General features: G+C 38.7%; 1 protein-coding gene across 12 annotated transcripts in view; it reads left to right on the top strand.

The window, feature by feature from the left end:
- The window catches only part of LOC106984159 (ankyrin repeat domain-containing protein 26-like), a 197336-nt gene that overhangs the window by 92287 nt on the left and 81784 nt on the right, over positions 1-23265 (top strand). For 5 of the 12 annotated variants that reach the window (XR_008292943.1, XR_008292946.1, XR_008292942.1 and 2 more), the window contains exons 8-12: positions 6696-6825; positions 7135-7196; positions 13544-13710; positions 18917-19089; positions 21714-21849. Coding sequence is in view for 5 of the 12 variants with exons in the window: in XM_053208884.1 (XP_053064859.1) it covers positions 6696-6825; positions 7135-7196; positions 9050-9250 (393 nt within the window). In the remaining 7 variants the exon portion in view is untranslated. Of the gene's footprint in view, positions 1-6695; positions 6826-7134; positions 7197-9049; positions 13374-13395; positions 13711-18916; positions 19090-21713; positions 21850-23265 lie in introns of those variants that run through there. The other 7 variants (XM_053208883.1, XM_053208885.1, XM_053208882.1 and 4 more) reach the window with 5 other exon arrangements.

The following is a 23265-nucleotide window of genomic DNA, read 5'->3' as shown; positions in this document are numbered from 1 at the left end:
AAATGAAATTTTATTGGATCCAATTATCTATTGTATCTATTGCCCCCGCCCCGGGCAGTTTTTATTTTGGTGAGATACAGGATTTTCCTTTGTCTCTATCTTTTGTTCTACATCTGGACTAAAATAATATTAGAAAATGTAGAAATTTAGATGTTTACATTATTTCTCAACATTTACCTCACAAAGGTGTTTCCCTGTATTTTTGAAATAACTCCATGAAGAGTAAGTTAAAATTGTGCATCTCCCTGAAGAATACGTATTTTGCTGAAAAGAGTAGCTCTATGAGCAGAGGCTCTTCATAGCCAAGTTGTCAAATTTCTAATTTCAGAAATCTTCCATATTCTAGCTTTTAAAAATATCTCCTCCTAATCCTTGTGTCAGATTATAAAATTTAAAGTTTCAGACATCTGATATTTATTTAAATATTCATTTCAAAGCCCCTAAATCATTATAGGCTACTGGAGGTTACTTGTTTGACTCCTGGAGCTCCTAGAATAAAGTCTTGCTTGGAAGAAGCAATGTCATATTTTTTGAATGTGAATAAATGAGTAGGAAAATGGAATTCCGTAGAATGGAATTTGAAAAGTAATGAAATACGCATGATATATCACAATTAAATATGTGAATTGAAAAAGTAAGGCTTCAGTTTATATCCGTTTAGTGTTTAATACGTATAAACGCAAATGAATTATATTGAGGAAATCAGGAGTTACATACGAAAGAAGGTTACCATATATTGTGAGCTTAGAATTGCAGAGAAAAACTCCTCAGCCTTTGTTTCTTTAACCCCATCCGTGTCCCATTACATACATCCTTTGAAGGTTCACATTTCTTCCTAGAATTCTCATTCCCAATTCTTTCTCCATAGTGAAAGTTGTTGTGTTAAGAACCTCTCTTTTTCTGTTCTTTTGTTAGTCTAGTAAGAGTTGATAGCTTTTAGGAAGCGATAGATGCCAGTAATTGAACAATTTATTTTATAGTGAAAAAACGTAAATTCTTTATTACAGTATATATAACCAGATAACTTAGAGTGATAAAAGTCAGTATTATTAGGGATATACTGTGAATCAAAACCTCTGTTTTACATATAGATTATATATGTACGTTTAAAAGGTTTAAAAGAGACTATTGTTCATAGTATATTCCCAATCCTACTTATGTACCTGTTGAAAAATGTATGTTGTTTCCACTTACCTTATTTTGCTCACATTTTTCCTTTTCTTCCTTGTCTTAAGCTCATGCTTGATTGATTGGTCATGTCTTATTTTTTTTCCTTTTTTCCTGTTCTCCCCCCATGCTTTTTAAGGTATTTTTAAAATTTTTTTTAAGTTTATTTATTTTGGAGCGAGAGAGAGAGAGTGCAAACGGGGTAGGGGCAGAGAAAGAGGGAGACACAGAATCCAAAGCAGGCTGCAGGCTCCGAGCTGTCAACTAAGAGCTGATGTGGGGCTCAAACCCACAAACCGTGAGATCATGACTCATGAGCTGAAGGTGGACGCTGAACTGACTGAGCCACCTACGTGTTCCCCCCACCATGCTCTTTTTTAATGATTTACCCCTACCCTAATATTTCCTTGCAGAAAACATTTCTTTAGTGTCTGTTCTTTTAGTACATCACTTTCTGTCAACTCCATTGTCAGCATATTGGTTATGGAATTCTACTGTCTGTGTGTGGTTTTCATCCATGACTCATTGCCCCACAAGGTTTATTATTCTTTTCTTCTCTTTCTTGGAAGGAGCTGAGCTAAATGTTTTTGTAATGTTTGTATTTCTCTTGGAAAGAGAGAGAGAGAGAGAGAGAGAAAGAATGAGCAAGTGCTCATTGTTGTGATCTGAAAATAGGCAAGGTACGATCTCAGTCCTTTTATATTTGTGGAGGGCTGTTTTGTGACCCAGGATGTCACTTATATTGGAGAATGTTCTATGTGCACTTAAGAAAAAGGTGCATTCTACTGCTGTTGGATGAAAAGATCTCAATATATCGGTGTTGATATCCAGGTATATAAATGTATATATGAAGGCCAGTATATATCTATGTATATCTGAATACATCTGGTCCAATGACACATTGGATCTGTGTTTCCTTACTGATTTTCTGCCTTGACGATCTGCCTATTGCCATGCGTGGAGTCTTAAAGTCGTCTACAATCATGGTATTTGTATGTATACATTTATTCATGTTTGTGATTCATCGATTCATATATGTGGGCGTTTCACTTTGGGGGCATAAATATTTGTAATTGTTAGCTCCTCTTGATGGATAGACCCCTTAATTATGATCCAATGCCCTTCTGAATCTGTTACTACAGTCTGGTTTAAAACCTAGTCTTTCTGGTGGAAGTGTGGCGACTCCAGCTTTCTTTTGACTTCTAGTAGCATGATAGGTGGTTCCCCATACCTTCACTTTGAATCTGGAGGTGTCCTGGGGTCTAACATCAGTGTCTTGTTGACAACATATGGATAGATCTTGTTCTTTGGTTTTGTTTTGTGTTTTACCCATTCTGATTCCCTGTGTCTTTTGATTGGGGCATTGAGTCCATTCACATTCAGAGTGCTTCGTTAAAGATATGGATTCAGTGTCATTGTGTTATCTGAAGGTTTCATGCTTTTGGTGAGGCCTCTGGTTCTTTGTAGTCTCTGCTGCTTTCCACTCACAGAGTCGCCCCTTAGGATCTCCTGCAGGGCTGGTTTAGTGGTCATGAACTCCATTAGGTTTTGTGTGTCTGGGAAAGCCTTTCTCTCTCTTTCTATTCTAAATGACAGCCTTGCTGGGGAAGGGATTCTTCGCCGCATATGTTCCCATTCAGCACACTGACCGTTTGCTACCCCTCCCTTCTGCCCTGCCAAGTTTCATTGCAAAGGTCTGCTGCTACCCTTATGTGTCTTCCCTTGTAGATTGAGACCCGTTTGTCCCAAGCTGCTTTCAGAATTCTCTCTTGATCTTTGTATTTTTCCGGTTTCGCTTTGACATGTCGTGGTGTTGACCTGGTTTTGTTGATTTGGAAGGGAATTCTCTGTGCTGCCAGGACTTGGATGCCTGTTTCCTTCCCCAGATGAGGGAAGTTCTCAGCTATAAGTTGTTCAAATAAACCTTCTGCCCCTTTCTCTCACTCTTCTTCTTCTGGGACTCCTGTGATGTGGCTATTATTTCATCCCACTGAATCACTTAGGTCTCTAGTACCTGCCTCGTGGTCTAGTCATTTCCTTTCTTTCCTTTCTCTGCTTCATCTTTGTCCACAATTGTATCTTCTGTTTCACTGACTCTGTCTGCTGCTTCTCCCATCCTTGCTGTCACTGCATTCAATTTGTTTTGTAACTCATTTACATTTCATTTTCAGCATTCATTGTGACGATTCCTTAGGTCCTTGATGTCTGAAACAGTAGATTGTCTGCTGTCTTCTATGCTTGGTTTCAAGCCCAGCTATGTGTCTTATGAGTGTTCTTCCAAAAACGTGCTCAGATATATTGTTTCTGTCTCTTTTGAGCACTTCTCTGGCTGTCCTTTCGTCCTGGAATTTTTTTTGAGGAGAATTCTTCGATTTCGTCGTTTTGGCTAGATTCCTGCCCTTTATGTGTTTTAATAGCTTGTTCTGTGTCCCACACCTGCGAGTTCTACTATATTAAAAGGGGGTCCTACAGGTCCAGGGCCTGGCAGTTGAACAAATGTTTTTGGAGTGTGTTGTGTGCACTCTTTCGGTGCGTCTGTGGCTACTGTTCCCGCTACTTGGAGTGGCGGTTTGGGCCTTCCACCAGGTGTGCTTTGATTTGTTGGGTGAAGTAATCCTGGAAAAAAGGAGAAGAGGGTGGTGAAGAATCCTTAGCCCAAACAAAGAGGGAAATGACAGGAGTGGGAAAAAAGACCAGGCAGTGACTCAAAGGAGCTCTAGGGCTTACTCCAGAAAGAGAAGGAGGAAAAGGAAGAAGGAGATCTGGAAAAGTATAGAGAAAATGCCCGATCAAACGAACAAACAATCAGAACAGAGGAACAAAGAGAAAAATATATATATAATTAGCTTTGACTGAAAATCAACTCGACTACTAGGCTGATTCCAACGGGAGAAGAGGAAAGAGGAGAGTAGAAAGACAAAAAAGGGAAAAAGAGGAGAAAGGGACAGAAAAGGAAAGAAAAGATGGGCGCCTGGGCGGCTCATTTGATGAAGCGTCCGACTCTTGAATTTGGCTCAGGTCATGTTGTCGCTGTTGGTGGGTTCGAAACCCCCATCAGGCTCTGCAGTGAGAGCATTGATCCTGCTCGGATTCTCTCTCTCTCTCCCTCTCTCTGCACCTCTCCTGCTTGATCACTCACTCTCTCTCTCAAAATAAAGAAATAAACATTAAAAAAGAAAAGAAAAAAAAGAAAAAAAGAATAATAATTAAAATGAAAACAAACAAACAAACTCAGATACAAAACCAGAGGAGAGTTGTCTATTGGTGCCTGGGACTGGTGGCTGTGCTGTTCTAGAGGAGGGGTTGTCTGGTCCCATCAGTGTCAGTCGCACTCCCATAGAGAAGCAGTTACCAGGCACAGAGAGGCAGGGTTTGGAGTAATGGGCCTGCCTCCACTGCGGCTCACTGTCCATTCCCTGAAGCCCCACGATGTTGGTCATGGGGAGAGAAATGGCAACACCCCAATCTCTCCTGCCCACATGAGGTATCTCAAAACTCACTGTTTAGGTCGTCCTCACGGAATAGCCTGGGGGGCCGGCTTGCCCTGCTGCACAGTCTCCTGTGCTCCCTGAGCACTGAGCTGGGATTCAAAACCTTGTAGGATCCCACTCTGCTCGGACCTGGTAGTGGAGTTGCACCACTGTGCGCAGTGGACAGAGGGCCTCTGGCTCGTGCCTGTAGGGTCTTTTTCCCTTGGGCAGGGCAATACCTCCTCTTTCCACCATACTCAAGGTGTTCTCTCCCAGTGTAGCCCTGAGATTGCTACCAAGCCTAGGGGCGGCTCCCTCCACACCAGGCATGGGAGGTGGCAGCTCTGGTCTAGAGAAAGTCTGGAAACCTTGAAAATTCTGTCTTTTGGCTTCGAAGGCTGTTTTGCAAAGTAGAAACTGGCTCTCTGGACCTCTCCTTGGTCTGTGGTCCGGACAGGTTTTCTCTTATCCAAATACACTTCCCACAGCCTCTCTCTCTATCTTCCTTTCATTTCTCCACCAAAGGGCTTCCCCCACTCTATGCCTGTGCTGCCCATTTTATTTCTTCCCATTCACATACACACACTTCTGTCCCGCCAAGCTGTCTGTTTGCACTTGTGGAGATTTTTCTGTCCTTCTGCAGCCTGTGTTTCTGGCATTCCAAGTGTTGTGACCTCAATACTACTGTGTTTGAGGGTCAAGCGAAATTCTGATCCCCCTCCTCTGCCATCTTAACTCCTCCCGCCTCCTTTTACTTTCCTTTTCACAACTTCAGAGTTCTGTGAAGGTTTGCATTATTATATCAGTTTAATATGTGTTATAGATATTTATGATGGGCTTTTTTCTTACTTGAACTGTATTGATCTGAATTTTCTGTCTTTTTGTTTTTTTTTAAGTTTATTCATTTATTAATTGGAGAGAGAGACAGAGAGAGCACAAGTGGGGAGGGGCAGAGAGACACAGGGAGAGAGAGAAAATCCCAAGCAGACCCTGCACTGTCAGCGCAGAACCAGATGGGGGGCTTGAACCCATGAACTGTGAGATCATGCCCGGAGCCAAAATCAAGAGTCAGGTGCTAACTGACTGAGGCATCCAGGCGGCCCTAATATTTTCTTCCTACGTCCACTGGGTACTTTAAATTTAACATGCCCTAGTTTAAAGACATTGTTTCTGACGCTTTCCCTTTCCTCTTTCCTGACTCTTTGTAATCTGCTCTGTCATTTGTGTTCCCTAGTCTGATAAATAGCTTTCCTGAAACAGGAAAAGTCCTGGACTCCGAACTTCCCTGAAATGACCGCATGCTGTCACTCACCACATTCGATAGTTTGTACCTGCTTACCATTTTTCATATGTTATTCCTGTAATTCACTCTCTCACCTATAATTTTGCAGTACTCTTCTCGTTTTGCTGTCTTTACGTTCATCCTACATTGCTGTCAGAGTGACCTTTCTAAAATATACTTGTGACGATGTCACTCCTCTGCTTATTCAATGGATCCCCATTTCCTGAAGGAGAAAATTCATGTTCTAGCATAACACTGCTCTTTTTTTTTTTTTTTTTGGTTTCGTCCTGATGTTCCAGTAATATCTGTCTGTCTATCCCATTCCCAATAACTCTGTTCCAGTTTTGCCATATTGCATAGGTGTTGTCACTTACTATATTATTTCATACTTGATCCTTTTGCTCCTTCTAGAATGCCCTTCACACCCTCCCCGTGCACTTTGTCTTTCAAGATACAGCCCTATCTTCCCAGCGTTTGCTGAGCTTCCCAAATGTAAGTGTTTCCTCCTTTGTGCGTTCACTGTATGTTATTCACTTCCCTTGTAGAACTAGAGGATGGTATTTTTCTGTCCTTACCTGTTTTCATTCATCTCTACCGCTACTAGCATATAGAACAGACTCTGTCTTTTATTTCTATTTCCAGCTCCTCCCCGGATCGTGGCTGTGACTTGACAGATACAGTATGTGCTTGTCTTTCTGAGTGGGTGAGTGCATGACCAAATGAATTAATGTGATGTTTTTCTGAAGTTGGGTTTTTGTTTTGTGCTGTTTTTCTAGGAAGGAACAGCAAAGTCAGCAATGGAAGCAAAGGAAGATGGTGTTGGTATTATTGAAAGTGTGCCACCAGAGCAAACAGTTAATGACCGTGTGACTTTTGCTGGTGGAGTGCATAAAAATTACAGAAGTGGTAAGCTAGTGAATCTCTGTGAGTTGTTTTCCTATGATTAAATGCTAGTATGAGAAAAATCTAAAAGTATGTAGATCCAAATATATTATCCTTTTTTCGTGAAGGTATTTTTCTGTTGCTATCTTTCTTTAGAAGTATCCCAAGTACGACCCCCTTTTACTTCTGGAAAATCTTGAACCCCCTGAACATCTTTTCTGCTATTGCTTTTATTTTATTGAAATATTCATGAATGGAGACAGACTTGTGTATGTGTTTAAAGTTCATGGTAGCACATGTTTTCATTAATTTATCTGTGACCGTATTCTCTAGATATGATGTTAGCAGTAGAATTAGGAGAAGAGGGAGATGTAGAATCACCTTCTCTTCCTGAGGTACTGTCTTCTTCTTATTTTTAAGTATAAGCATGGAGTGATGTTAAAACGTCCAAGAGATGCTTTGACTTCACTCTCTCATCTCTGCATTTGCCCACAGAAACGATTTCCTTCTATGTTTTCCTATATGTGATAAAATACTTATGTGTTAATTATGAGCATACAGCATAGTAGAGTTCTGCTAATTTGCAGACGTAATGAAAGTTGTGTAGTATTAGTGCAGAAAACGGAGGCTTGGAGGGAATGAGTTTGGGTTTTGAAGTTAAGTTATCTGAAACACTAAAGAATTACTCTAGGTCAACCTATGGCCAAGTGTATGATGCTGTGGTGTATACGGGATCATGTGTCAGACTCCTACTGACATCCAGAAAGAGTTTGGATTATGGTGTTTACAACTTGAACCTTCCAAAGATAAGGCCTGGGACTTGATGATAATATATTTGGATTGTCAAGTAGATCTACAAGGAACATTGGGATTATGATGACCACAATTTGGTTTAGTGGTGCTTCAGTAAGTAAAACCCATTTTGGATAATTAAAATAACTTTGCAGTCCTACTTGTGGTAATGTAAGTAAAGTAATGATGACCTATTCTAAGGTGACAACTCGGGAAGGAGGTGAAAAGGTCCTGATCTCTTAGGCTCAGGCAGCTGCTGCATAATGCTACAAGCACTGTATTTGAAATCAAAAGACATGCTAGCATCTTGGTTCTGTCACTTCCTAGCTGTGGGATCTTGGAAAAACTTGCTTGAATGTCAATGACCTCGTTCCTAAAAGTGGCACTAACACCCACCTCTTGGTTATGGGGAATGAACAAATGTGGCAACGTTTTGTAAACTGTAAAGCGTGCTATAGAAAAAGAAGACAAAATGATCACAGTGGCTTTTAGTGACTTACTATATATTGAGGATACTTTGTTTGGTGAATGTTTGTTTATTGTTGAGAGCGGGGTGGGGGGACAGAAGATCCGAAGCAGGCTCTGCACTGAGAGCAAGGAGCCCAATGCAGGACTCGAACTCATGAACTGTGAGAACATGAGCTGAGCCAAAGGTGGGCACCTAATCGACTAAGTCACCCAGGCCCCCCCCCAAGAATACTTGTTTGAAATGTGAAGATGTCTGAAGGCCAATAAAATGGCCATAGTGTCCAGAAAAGAATGGGAAAGTAGGAACGGGGTTTTGATTTTCTAATTTGGCTCTATGTTAAGTTCCAGTAATCTCTTAGTGGAGACATCATACAGGTATGCATTTGACCCTTGAACCAGGTGGGTTTGTACCGTGGGAGTCCACTTACACACAGATATTTTTCAATAAATAGAGTACTATCCTGTAAATGTATTTTCTGTTCCTTATGATTTCTTTCTCTTTTAATTATTTCTTTTGACAGAGAGAGGACAGAGCACGTGGGCAGAGGGCAGGGGAGAGAGAGAATCTTAAGCCGATTCACACTGCCAGCACATTTCTTTCTCTTTGATATTAATTGATTTGGCTGCTACTAGTTTAAAGTTTTCCAATTCTCTAGTTACGAATCTTTAAAAAGTACTCAAATGCACTTTAGTGCTCGTTATAAGGGATGGTAAGCTAAATAGTTTTTAAGGTTTGTAACATTAAAAATAATCTAACTTATTTTTGGTCGATTTACCACGTAATGAATTTTTTAGTTCCAAAAACTGACAAGGTTAAGTTTATGAGTTCATATTTTTCTTCTGCCTTAGGCTAAGGCAAGTTAGTTTTCACTTCTTACAGGAAGTTACACTCCAGTGACTTGGGAACAGCTAAACATAGGTTAAGAAAGTTAACAGTTAAATTGTAATTATTTTCGCATTTTTCTTTGTCCATACTTGATTACTTAAGGATAAGGTGTTTTTACAAACATGTATCCTGGCAGAAAAGACATGTGAAAATCAAAACAAGGAAATTAACCATCTGTTTTTGCAACTGCAAAAAATGACTCAAGAACCAGCAATGAATAAGGAATGTGATAGGGAGCATGATACATCTGTATATTTAAGACATGCTTCTATGCAAAACTTTGAGGAAATGTGGATCAAATAAGACAAATTAGACTGGAAAAATAGCTTAAAACTCATCACCAGTGAATGAAAGCTGAAGTTGTTGAAATTTGTTAATAATACAGCCTTCCTACTCATCTTGAAGAACCACCATGGGGTCACTCTAAGAAGGAACCAACTGAAAGGACATACCTTTGAATTGGACAAATACTGTAGTTGATTGTGAGGAAGAAGATGCATTTGGAGTGTCTGTCTCGGTAGTATTTCAGGCATTTCCCGAACAAAAAGAGCCTAGTCTTGAAAATGTCATTCTCTCTCATTCTTACTCTGGGTCCCCAGAATATGCTGGCCAGTCATCTTCTAAGCTTTCTTTAAATGAAGCAAATCATCCGGGACATATAAATCAAAACCACACTGAGATATCATCTCACACCAGTCAAGAGTGGCTAAATGACCAAATCAGGAGACTATGGATGCTGGGGAGGATGTGGAGAAACAAGAACCCTCTTGCACTGTTGGTGGGAATGCAAACTGGTGCAGCCACTCTGGAAAACAGTGTGGAGGTTCCTCAAAACATGAAAAATAGATCTACCCTATGACCCAGCAACAGCACTGCTAGGAATTTACCCAAGGGATACAGGAGTGCTGATGTGTAGGGGCACTTGTACCCCAATGTTTATAGCAACACTTTCAACAATCGCCAAATTTATGGAAAGAGTCTAAATGTCCATCACCTGACAAATGGATAAAGAAATTGTGCTTTATATACACAATGGAATACTACTTGGCCATGAGAAAGAATGAAATATGGCCTTTTGTAGCAATGTGGATGGAACTGGAGAGTGTGATGCTAAGTGGAATAAGTCATACAGAGAAAGACAGATACCATATGTTTTCACTCTTTTGTGGATCCTGAGAAACGTAACAGAAGACCATGGGGGAGGGGAAGTGAAAACAAAACAAAACAAAACAAAACCTTAGAGAGGGAGAGAGCCAAACCATAAGAGACTCTTACAAACTGAGAATAAACTGAGGATTGATGGGGGATGGGAGGGAGGGGAGGCTGGGTGATGGGCATTGAGGAGGGCAGCTGTTGGGATGAACACTGGGTGTTGTATGGAAACCAGTTTGACAATAAATTTCATATTACAGAAAGAAAGAAAGTAAATCAGACTATGAAAATGAGAACAAAGCAGACATCGAGCATCTTTTTAACAACAATGAGGATTTTAAAAATGATATAGAAAATAAAAAAGCAAGGAAACCACTAGTTACATTTAAAGTGAAGGAAGGCCAAGAGTTGGACATGCAAATGGCAAAAAATATGGACCAAAATACCACCGACTGTAAATTAGACCTCACTCTAGTGATTCAGAGAGCCTTTTTCATTTGTGGATTGTCTGCTGCGATGTGATGAAACACATGGTTCAAACAAAAAGGCATGATATTTCTGCTGTCACAAACACGAGAAAACAAAACCAGTACAAGACTTTTTTCCAGAAGCCTTTATATGCAGATAATGACAGTACTCCTAACTATAAAAGTATTAATTCTGAATTAGAAATTGTGAGTTCTTCTTCAGCATCTAGTTTTCCAGCATCTGAAGTATATCTAAGTGAAGAATTACATCAAGATATGCAAAGGTTTAAGAATGAGATAGGCATGTCTCAAGTAGAGTTCCTGTCTTTGGAAAGAGAGAAAGTTCAACCTCCAAAAGAGAAGGAGGTCTGCCTTGCTGTTACCCTTGTTTTTTCTCTTTAGCAATTATCTAATCCATTCTGATTTTCCACTTAAGAGAACAAGAGTTGCATAAAATGGAATTGTCTAAATAAGTAATTGTGTCTGGAAATAGATTATTTCTGCTATCTAACAAATAGGAGTTCAGGAAAACATTCGTATGATTTGTTTTCCTTAAAGTTTCTGTGTCAGTCTTCCAAGTAGTATATGAACTGGGAAACTAACTTAGCTATATAAGTACCATGTGACCTCATGAACCAGAATAACCATAAGGAAACTGCTTAAAAAACATAATAATCTCCAGGTTTTTTAAAAATACATTGACTTAAATATAAATTGCATTTCCATAAACAATAAAATGAGAAAGAAGCAATAACTAAGAGAAGGAATATAAACACATGTTCCCAGCTAAAGCAATCTATGTATTGCTTCAGTATGTGTCTGTAGACTCTGGGTCTAGGTTTCTTGCTTGTCTAGCAAGACAGCGGGATGCAGGATTACAATGGGAGAGACAGCTAATGTCCCGGAGAACACACGAGCCCGGATTAAGGGTCCTTGCTCTATTTTTAATAGGATCAGAAGGCTTCCAAACATGGTGATGGACGTGCACAAAGAGACAATCAGTCTGTGAACATGAACTCATGGGCATGAGGGAAAGGGGGTTTCAAGATCTAGGGTGTTAGGGGTTAGGGTCAATATGAAACAAAATCCTGGCGCCTGGCAGATGGTTGTTAACAGCTGACCTGAGGCAGCTTCTCTGTTTATCTTAGCTAGTCTAGGGGAGAAGACAGATGCTACCTCAGGATCCACAAGGCACCTTTCTTTTGCTAATTAGCTCCCCTCTGGGCATCTTCACCCTGCAGCCTACAGCCTATAGCCCTATTTACCTGTTTACCTCATTTGGTCCTTCCTTCCTGTGAAAGCAGCTTTCTGCCATAGTACTCAATTGGGGAGTGTGTCCTCCTGAATATCTAATCTTGTTTACCTCACACACCTTGGTCTTAGAGCCTTTGCCCCGCCCTCTCTATACCTAGATACCTAATCTTGTTTGCCCAAACTTGGGTGTGAGCATCCTATGGCTTTGTAATTTTTTACACCTGGTTAACCCATCAGTGCAGGCTCAGGGAATTCCTAAGCTTATTCCCCACAAATATATGCAGTCTTGTCTGCTTTACTCACAATCTTGGAACTTAGAATTTCTACATGACCCCTTTGAGGTAGGTTTAATAACAGCTATTTGTATTGTCAACCCCTTTTTTCCACATTTTTTAATCATCATTCTCAGATGTTTCTGTTGAGTCAAACCTTCACTTTATGTTCAATAAAGTATGATACCTTTTGGCTTGTATGATTTTTTTTTTAAACGTTTATTTATTTTTGAGACAGAGACAGAGCATGAGCGGGGGAGGGTCAGAGAGAGAGAGGGAGACACAGAATCGGAAACAGGCTTCAGGCTCCAAGCTGTCAGCACAGAGCCCGACGCGGGACTGGAACTCACGGACCGCGAGATCATGACCTGAGCTGAAGTCGGACGCTCAACCGACCGAGCCACCCAGGCGCCCCTGGCCTGTATGATTTTTACCATGTAGGTAGCATAAACCTTCAGCAAACCTTCAGTATTTAACTCCAAGGGAGAAAACTGAGTTTTGAGATGTGTGGACTTTAGAAATAGACAAAATCTAGAGGTACCCTCCTTTAAAAGAATAAGTAGCTAATCTCCTCGTCCCCTATCAAGGTATTAATTTACTGTGCCAAAGTCACACTTTTCATGCATCTGATTAATTTAATGAATTTGTGGTCATTTCTCTGACTCAGCATTCAAGCATCGTATTATCTCTTTTGGTGCCATAAAATGCTAGGGAATGCCACTTTAGGAACTTGGGACAAATCATTTAACCTTTTTGAGTTTTACTCGTGTTATCAGTAGCAAATGGGATTAAAGGTGATCATTACTTTTATACCCTCTCCCTATAAAGTTTTATGGTTATTGAAGGTGAGATTCGGAGAGCGTTACTAATTTCCCAGAATTCCACCCTAACGTCCATTTCACTTTGTTCCTTTTGTGTTGTGGCAAACTTTGGTTCATAAATTTAGGGGACACTGTCACTTTTTTTGAGAACCTTAGGATCCAAAAGAAAAAGAACTGTAAAAGGCAGTCAGGGAAAGAATAGCTCCGTGCAGAAAGAGGAAAGCTTCCTGGTTTTGTTACTGGAGCACCTCCATGTCCCATGTTTTAAATCTGGCTGTTGTGTAAAACCCAGGTGGTAAGGAAAGAAAAGGACAAATTTTGTCTCTTGTCTTTTTATGTCTTTGTATCTCTTGGTCAGATGGGGTGGGGGGTGGTGGGGAATTCTCGGTAGCAAAGTGTGGATATGAATAAGAGTACAAAATTAAGAAAGCCCTTTTAGAAATTTTGGTAACTTCTGCTTTTTTTTTTTTTAATTCCAACAGAAATGAAGCAGAGTTTGTAAAAATTACAATTACTTGTAATGATAAAGTAAACACAGAATATTTTCCTCCATTGAATCTATGACAAACTGTCAACTGATAAAATGAATGAAAAAACTTTTTATTGACTAAAGTAACAAATTACCTTTAGTATCAAGTTCCATTAAAGGTTGAAGAAAAAAAGAAGCACAGAGGAAGTGACGTGGAAGTATCAGAAAACATACATGGTGCTGCAGCTGCTGGATTAATTCCACAAAGACAGAATGGAAAAACTGGTAACCATCAATTGCCTATTACAGAAAATAAAGATTCTGATAGGTAAGCCTATATCAATACTTAAATAGTAGGTAATTGTTATTTTCCTATGCAACAGTCTTTTCTAGTGTGAGCTAATGTTCATGATGAACAGATTTCGTATTTTTCGTGGAGATATTTCATCCTACATGCTAATGAGAAAAATGTAAATACCAATGAGATACCATTTTTTGCAGTCATAGTGATAAATATTTTATTAAAAAAAATAACCAAAGTTAGGAAATGTGAGGAAAATGACATTCTTAGACACTGTGGCTGGATGAAATTGGTAACTCCTTTCTGAAAGGTGATTTAGCAGTGTATTTCAATATTTCAAATATGTCAGGGCACCTGGGTGGCTCAGTTGGTTAAGCGTCCAACTTCGGCTCAGGTCATGATCTTGCACTTCACGAGCTTGAGCCTTGTGTCAGGCTCTGTGCTAACAGCTCAGAGTCTGGAGCCTGCTTCAGATTCTGTGTCTACCTCTCTCTCTGCCCCTCCCCTGCTTGTGCTCTGTCTCTGTCACTGTCAAAAATAAATAATATAACATGAGAAAAATATGTCAGGTAGGTCATCCCTTTATTCCAATGGTTTCATTGCCAGGACTGGGTCCGTCTGAAATACGGAGCTTTTATCCTATGTTTTCTTCTAGGACTTTTATGATTTAAGATTTTATATAGAAGTCTTTATTTGCGTTTGGGTTGACTTTTGTGAGTGGTGTAAGGTAGAGGCACAGTTTTCTTCTTTTGCATGTTAATATCCAGTTTTCTCACCTTCATGTATTGAAGAGATTACCTTTTCTCTTTTGAGTATTCTTGGGTCTCTTAACAAAGAGACTTTATGCATGGGTTTTTAGTTGACTTTATGCATGGGTTTATTTCTGGGTTCTTGATTCTGTTTCATTCATCTTTGTGTTTGTTTTTGCGCAACTTCATATGGTTTTTATTACCATAACTTTGTAATAGTGTGACACCAGCAAGTGTGATGCTTCCAGCTTTGTTCTTCTTTCTTAGGATTGCTTTGGCTATTTGGGGTCTTTCTTGTTCCTTACACATTTGAGGAATGCTTTTCCTATTTCTGTGAAAAAGGTCATTGCAATTTTGACAAGGATTGCATTGACTCTGTAGGTGGTTTCAGGTAATGTGGATATTTAATGATACTAATTTTTCGAATCCATGAACAACGGGGTATCTTCCCATTTGTTTGTGTCTCTGCTGTTTCTTTTACCAATGTCTTGTAGTTTTTACTGTACCTATCTTTCAGAAAGTCCTTGATTAAATTTATTCCAAAGTATTTTGTTCTTTTTGGTGTTTTGGGGAAGGGGATTTTTTCCTTATATTTCTTTTTCAGCTATTTCATTGTTATTGTTTAGAAATGCAACTGATCTCTTGATGCTGATTTTGTAATTTTTTTAACTAAATATAATCTATTGTCAAATTGGTTTCCATACAACACCCAGTGCTCATCCCAACAGGTGCCCTCCTCTATGCCCATCACCCACTTTCCCCTCTCCCCCACCTCCTATCAACCCTTAGTTTATTCTCAGTGTTTATGAGTCTCTTATTGTTTGCCTCCCTCCCTCTCTGTAACTTATTTTCCCCTGTCCCACCCCCCCCGACCCATGGTCTCCTGTCAAGTTTCTCAGGATCCACATATAAGTGAAAACATATGGTATCTGTCTTTCTCTGCCTGACTTATTTTCACTTCGCATAATACCCTCCAGTTCCATCCACGTTGTTGCAAATGACCAGATTTCACTCTTTCTCATTGCCAAGTAGTATTCTACTGTATATACAAACTACATCTTCTTTCTCCATTCGTCGGGTGATGTACATTTAGGCTCTTTCCGTAATTTGGCGATTGTTGAAAGTGCTACTGTATATATTGGGGTACATGTGCCCCTATGCATCAGCACTCCTGTATCCCTTGGGTAAATTCCCAGCAGTGCTATTGCTGGGTCATAGGGTTGTTCTATTTTTAATTATTTGAGGAACCTCCACGCTGTTTTCCAGAGTGGCTGCACCAGTTTGCATTCCCACCAACAGTGCAAGAGGGTTCCTGTTTCTCCACATCCTCGCCCGCATCTGTAGTCTCCTGATTTGCTCATTTTAGCCACTCTTACCAGCATGAGGTGGTATCTCAGTGTGGTTTTGATTTGTATTTCGCTGATGAGGAGTGATGTTGAGCGTCTTTCCATGTGTCTGTTGTCTATTTGGATGTCTTCTTTGGAAAAGTGTTTATTCATGTCTTCTGCCCATTTCATCCCTGGATTATTTGTTTTGTGGGTGTGGATTTTGGTGAGTTCTTTACAGGTTCTGGATATTAGCCCTTCCTTTATCCAATATGTCATTTGCAAATATCTTCTGCCATTCTGTCGGTTGCCTTTTGGTTTTGTTGATTGATTCCTTTGCAGTGCAGAAGATTTTATCTTGATGAAGTCCCAATAGTTCATTTTTGCTTTTAATTCCCTTGCCTTTGGAGATGTGTCAAGTAAGAAATTGCTGTGGCGGAGGTCAAAGAGTTTTTTTTTCCTGCTTTCTCCTCTAGGGTTTTGATGGTTTCCTGTCTTACATTCAGGTCCTTCATCCATTTTGAGTTTATTTGTGTGTATGGTATAAGAAAAGTCGTCTAGTTTCATTCTTCTGCATGTTGCTGTCCAGTTCTCCCAGAAGAAAGAGACTGTCTTTTTTTGCCATGGGATACTGTTTCCTGCTTTGTCAATGTTTAGTTGGCCATACATTTGTGGGTTCACCTCTGGGGTTTCTATTCTATTCCATTGGTCCGTGTGTCTGTTTTTATGCCAATACCATACCGTCTTGATGATCACAGCTTTGTAGTAGAGGCTGAAGAGACAGAGTGTGAACAGGGGAGGGGCAGAGAGAAAGAGAGAGAGAGAGAGAGAGAGAGAGAGAGAGAATCCAAAGCAGGCTCCAGGCTCTGAACTGTCAGCACAGAGCCCAATCGGGGGCTTGAACCACAAACCACAAGATCATGAGCTTAGCCGAAGTCAGAAGCTTAACTGACTGAGCCACCCAGGCACCCCTGCATCTTTATGTTGATTTTTTATGCTTCATCCTTGGAACAGCTTTTTAGTGGTATCTTCAGGATTTTCTATATATATAAGAACATATCATCTGCAAACAAAGACAGTTTTATTTCTTCTTTTCTGATTTGGATGCCTTTTATTTCCTTTTCTTGCCTGACTGCTTTGACTAGGACTTCCTCTATCCTGTTGAATAGGAGTGGTCAAGTGGGAAATTTTGCCTTGTTCTTGAACTTAGAGTAAAAGTTTTCAGTTTTTTACCACTGCATATGATGTTGGCTATGGGCTTATCCTATTGGACTTCATTATGTCCAGGTGTGACAATTCAGTACCCACTTTGTTGAGAGTTTTTAGCCTGAAAAGATGAATTAGGTCAAATGCTTTTTCCTCACATGCTGGGATGATGATATAATTTTTTTTATCCTGTTAATGCGGTGTATCAAATGTATTTATTCGATTTGATTTCTGAAGGATAATTTTGCTGAGTAAAGTATTCTTGATTGGTAGTCTTTTTTCTCTTAGCACTTTGAATATGTAATCCCACTGCCTCCTAGCATGGAAGGTTTCTGCTGAGAAGTTGCAAATAACCTTATGAGGGTTCGTTTGTAGTCACATAGTCTTTCTTCACTCTTTTTCATTATTTTTACTTTGTTCTCTGCTGACTGGATAAATTGATAGTTCCTGTCTTTCAATTCACATTTTTTTTTTTGGTTGATCCATTTCCTGTCAGTGATCACTCTTGCTTTTTTCATCTCCTTCATTATACTCTTCAGCTCCAGGATTTTTGTTTCGTTAGCTTTTACTATTTCCAGCTCTTTGTTAAGCTTCTCATTTTATTCATAGAGTGTTTTTCTGATTTTACTGAATTGGCTTTTTGTGTTTTTCTTGTAACTCACTGAGTTTCCTTAAAATTGCTATTTTTGAATTCTCTTTTGAATAAATTACAGATCTCCATGTGTTTCCGATTGATTACTGGAAGATTATTGTGATCCTTTGATGGTATCATATTTCCTTGATATTTTATATTGTTTGCAATTTTGCATTGCTGTCTTTGCATTTGAAGTAGAGTCACCTCCTCCAGTCTCTAATGACTACCTCTTCAGTGTGTCCAAACCTGATTTTTTTGCTCCAGTGGTATGCTGGAAATTCTCTGCAGGACACCTGGTTTTCCAAAAAGGCTCTCTCATCCACCGGCTATTATCCTAGACAGTGTTTTCTAAGGAGGGACTGCCAGATGTGACTGAGAGGGAGGAGCTGGAGGCACTTTATGGGCTATTGCTAGGTCCACAGATTAGACTGTAGTACGTATGCCTGTTACCTGATGCACGGGTAGGCAAGACTTTTCCTCGGTCCCTTGGAAAATGGTGCTAGATTCCCACAGCTCCTGCAAAGGCAGTTTTGCCTGTGGGTGGATAAGATGCCAGTTGTAGGTGGGGAGACGCAACAAGGTACATCTTATTCAGCTATGATACCGATATCGCTCTGACATATGGGTATTTTAAAAGTAGTTTTCCCCTAAGATATTTCCTTGATTTCTTCTTTCATGTTATATGGACCTCATGCTACTTTAAAACTTTGTTGAAATTAAGCATTCTTATATTTAAAAGCAAAGCCGAAAATATAGCACAAATCTAGTTATTACTCCCATGTCTAAGAGTCACTGCCTTTAGGAAATGAACTCTAACTTTTTAGTGTAACCTTCAAGGTTCTTCAGAGTTTCTTTCCTGACTGATCTCTTACTACTTGCTTCCATGTGTTTTATGCTTTTTTCCAAGTTCCTAAAAGCTTATACTTTTTCCTTTCAAGGCACCTAGATGCATCTGTGTAATCTTTGTGCTCACATTCTAATCTCTAAGAAAACAGTTTTCTCCCGTTTCTTTCCCTGGTGACCTCTGCTGTTTATTTTCCCTCTTCAGTAAAGCCTTTCTTGTCCTCCCTTGCAGCTTTTCACATGTCCATTCTTACAAATCACATGGTATTCTAATTGTATATTTATCTGTGTTTGAAGCAACAGATGAGTATTTCCTTGTGTATGGTTGGTACTTCAGCATTGTTCTCTGAAGTACTCAACTTAAGTCAGATGGGTAAAATTCAGAACTTGATGAAAATTGTCTTTTTATTCTTTATCAGTAAAATTATTAGAAAACATTGGCTTTTTTATGGCTTTTTAATGGCTTTTTTTTAAAGGAGGGAACCTGGTTTACATATGAAGAAGATAAAGAAAGGTGAAAGTGAAAAAGGGACATCAAAAGGATCTGTGATCACACCAGTGTTGCAGAAGGCAGATGCCCTAACTGGTGTGGTCCACTACAAAAGAATGATGGCAGCCATTTCAGTGAAAAGGATCAGCATGAAAGCAGGTAAAATCTATAAATTCTTTATGTGCCTGTGAAGGAATTTTAGCAGTGATTACCTTTTGTGGAAATAAAATGCTGTAGTGTAGGTAGGTCCAAGCTAAAGCAAGAAATACTCAACATATCAAACACACTGCTTGAAAAGTTGTGATGAGGGTAAGTGACTTTGTCACGGAGCAGTTTCAGTAGTCACCATGGAAGCATGGAAGATGAGTAAGTGTAAACAACTCCTTAGAGCATTTTAATTGGGAAAGGTAATAGAGAAATGGATGATAACTGAAAAAGAATGTGAATTGCCAAGGCATTTTCTTTCTCTTTTTATTTTAAGATGGGAGCTTTTAGAGTATGTGTAGTGTTGGAAATGATCAATAGAGATAGACATGGTTAGTTAATTTAATTTTGTTTGCGTTTCCAAACATTAGGAAGTTTGTTGATTGTATTACATTCTCTTTTAAAGATTATAGTAATTGTCTTTAGTACTCTTATTCATGTAATTTTGTGGAAGAAGTTGGTTTATTCTGAATTGGTTCCACAATGGGGTATTCTCATACAATTGAACGTGCAGATTTAAAAATATATATGTATGTATGCAAGTATATATACATATATATATATATATACCTATACATGTATATATATGGCTGTGTAAGTTCTATATGTATATATAAGTATATGTGTATGAGTTCTATATGTATATATAAGTGTGTGTGTATATATATATATATGTGTATATATATATATATATATACACACATACACACACACACACACTTATCATAAATGTATGCAAACACTGAGGCCATTCTGAATAAAGCTAATCCTTCCTTGATGATTTTAGATATCCAGTGCCTTTGATAATATCACAAATAGCTATGATTTTGTTAGGGACTTTAAAGTTTCTGGTTCTATTAAGTTAATATTATTTAGGTTCTGGGGAAAGGGGAAGATTTTGTTTATTTACAATTGGAAAAGAAACTAGTGATCCATAACAGATTATTCCTTTTGGACTAGAGAGCTCTAAATTACCAAAACCATGCTTCCTGTACCAACAGTGCCATTGACACAGATTGTATGCTCAATAAGTATGTGTTGAATGTGGGAATAAACAGTGGAATGAATGGATGAATGAATGAATGAATGAATGCATGCCTGTTGAGGAACTTCTCTAGAAGAAGCAAATCTTTAGTTTATTGAAAGTAGATTTCCCATCTTGCCAAGTATAAAGTCTCTTTAAAAATGTGTAAGATTCAGAAATTGTTATGTATCACTATAGCTAGAAATCGAATCATAATATAAATTCATTTGCTGTCATATTAGTTAGAAACACTGGAGTATTACTCTAACCACATAGTATAAAACACATGCTTTGAAGGCACATTCCTGGGTTTGAATTCAGGTTCTGTTCTTGGCCAGCGATTAGGGCTTCTTGGGCAAGTCACTTCGACTTTCTGTGCCTCATTCTCTTCCTGTGTAACATACCTAATATAATAACCTACTTCATAGGATTGTTGTGGGGCTTCAAATACCTTGAAGACATGTAAAGTGCTCATAGTAATGCCTAGAGAGTAGTTGCATAGTGAGTCTTCAACACGTTAATATCGTGATTGTTAAAAAGGGGTTCTTTCATATAGAGACTTAACTTGCACTTTCCAAGTAGGTTTTAGTGCCAGTAAAAGCTTATTTTTAGTAAAATGACAACAACAGAAACAATGGTATCTTTCCTATCAAATAATGCAAGTAGCATTAGGATTTTCCTTTGCTTTTGTTAGTTTTTATCTAACTTTAGTACTTTGTTGTGCTCGCTTCAGCAGCACATATACTACAACTGGATACACCTAATCCTTTGTTAATATTAGCAGTAGTGTATTTTTTATGTTGTTTAATGTTACTCTGTTGTTTAATCCTCTTTGTAGAAAATTAGTTTCAAGTGCAGAGATTTTATATCAGAAACAATAGGTTTAGATATGCTTTGTATTTTAAGTATTTAATATTTGCCTGAAAAGAATTGTTGGGTTTTTTCAGACCTGCAAAGAAAATTTCTAAGAAAAAGAACAAGTTAAGCAAAATAGACATTGTAATTTTATTTTATTTATTATTTATTTTATTTTTATTTTATTATTTTGATACATATTTGTTAGGAATATTGTTCAGTGGCAAAAAAATACTTTATGAAAGATGTAGTGAAAAAATAGAAAATCTTCCTTTGTTGTAGAGACATTTGCTGTGAAAAAGTTACTTAGAAATACTAGCTATGGATAACAGTGTCTTTTTGATAAAAATCCGTTCTTTTAAAAAGTCTCTGTGGTTTCGTTTTTAAATGTTTATTCACTTATTTTTAAAATGTATTTTGAGAGAGAGCACGCATAAGTGGGGGAGGGGCCGAGGGAGAGGAGGAGAGAGAATCCCAAGCAGGCTCCATGCTGTCATTGTGGAGGTCAACGTGGGACTCAAACTCAGGAACCCTGAGGTCATGACCTGAGCCAAAATGGAGTCGGATGCTCAACCGACTGAGCCAGTCAGGTGCCCCTGTTTTTGCTTTTATAAAAAGATGGCTATTTATCACTTCTCTACACCTAGTATATTTTATAAATATTTGGGGGACATTTTGAAATGGTATTATTCATTGGTAGGTCAAAAAGCGAATTACCTCTATGGATGACCTTGTCGACTTCATTCAGTCATCTGAAACAGCTTCAGAGCATTGTGAGTTGCCTTACTCTAAGAATTTCATGTTGCTGATTGAACAACTTGGCATGGATTGTAAAGGTAGGAAGTCTTTTTACGTATATTGCTGTAGTAGTATGTGCACACCTTGCCTACTACTGCACCATAGAGCATTGCTGTATTATAGAGCTGCTCATCTCAGAAATATGGTTTATATTAAAATAAAAGGAGCACTATTGTATCCTCTCAGCCAAAGAGTCATCATTTCTACTGTACCTTTCTTAGTGGGAATGGCACATCTAATGTGTTTGTTAACTCTGCTTCTCTTCTGTGCCTTCACCCAGGTCAGGTCATTATTTTTCTCCCAGATGACTGAAATAACCTCAGGACTGTTTTTCCTGCCGTTCTACCTCCCAGGACCTTGGTCTACACTGCAACCATAATTAGTATATGTTTTAAAAAATGTGTCTTTCATCATGGTACCCCTTGCTTAAAACTAAGTAGCGATTACTTCTCATTGCTATTAGGTTAAAGGCCACAGTCCTCTGGCTTCATCTTGTATGGTTTTACATCCTTCTTTCCGTCTGTGTCTTATCCACTGTTTTAGACGTTCTTCCTGTGAAAGAGCTTTTTGTTTCCAACAGCTTTAGTTAGGTAAACTGCACATATATGAAGTGTGTCATTTGATAGTTTTGACATATGTTTACACGTATGAAACGATAACCATAATCCAGACAATTAACATATTCATCACCCTTAAAAATCTCATGTCCCTTTATATTCCCTTATTATGAAGCTGCCAAATTGTTTTCTAAAGGAGTTGTACGGTTTTCCATTCCCACCAACAGTCTGTGAGAGCACCAATTCCTGCATACATATTCATGAACACTTAGTATTGTCAGCTTTTTAAATCCTAGCCATTCGGATGGATATTTAGTATGTACCTCATTATGGTTTCAATATGCATTTCCCTAATAACGGATGATGGTGAGCATATTTTCATGTGCTTGTTTGCCATCTGTGTATCTTCTTTGAATTGTCCAAATCTTTGGTTGTTCTAAAAATTTGTTTGTTTTCTTAGTTGTTGAGTTTTCAGAATTCTCTGTATATTCTAGACACAGTTCCTTATTTTGTTTTCTTTTTGGTGTTTTTGTGGTGGTTGTTGTTGTTTTTTCCACTGAGGCATTTTATTTGCACATATGTATTACATCCCTAGAAAAAGAATCCCAGGATTTCCCCTTCTGTGCGTTTTCATCTTCCTTCTTCATGGTCCATGACTGTAGCTGAGGAGGTCAGTATAATGAAACCAAACCGAGCAGATTATTCTGCCATTTTTCTAGATCTTTGCATTGTCCATCAATTCTGGGGCCAGTCACTCCATGCTTGCTTCACCTGCCTGTGAGGTTCACAACAATTTTCCCAACTCTGTGGCCATCAATGATTTCAAATTCACCAGTGTAACCATGTTTCATCATCACAGTTAGAAAGTGGACAATGTCTTGGAGCATGGCCTAGTAA

Source organism: Acinonyx jubatus, chromosome E4 (genome assembly GCF_027475565.1).
Source record: "Acinonyx jubatus isolate Ajub_Pintada_27869175 chromosome E4, VMU_Ajub_asm_v1.0, whole genome shotgun sequence".
Lineage (NCBI taxonomy): Eukaryota > Metazoa > Chordata > Mammalia > Carnivora > Felidae > Acinonyx > Acinonyx jubatus.
This window is presented reverse-complemented; position numbering and strand designations above follow the sequence as displayed.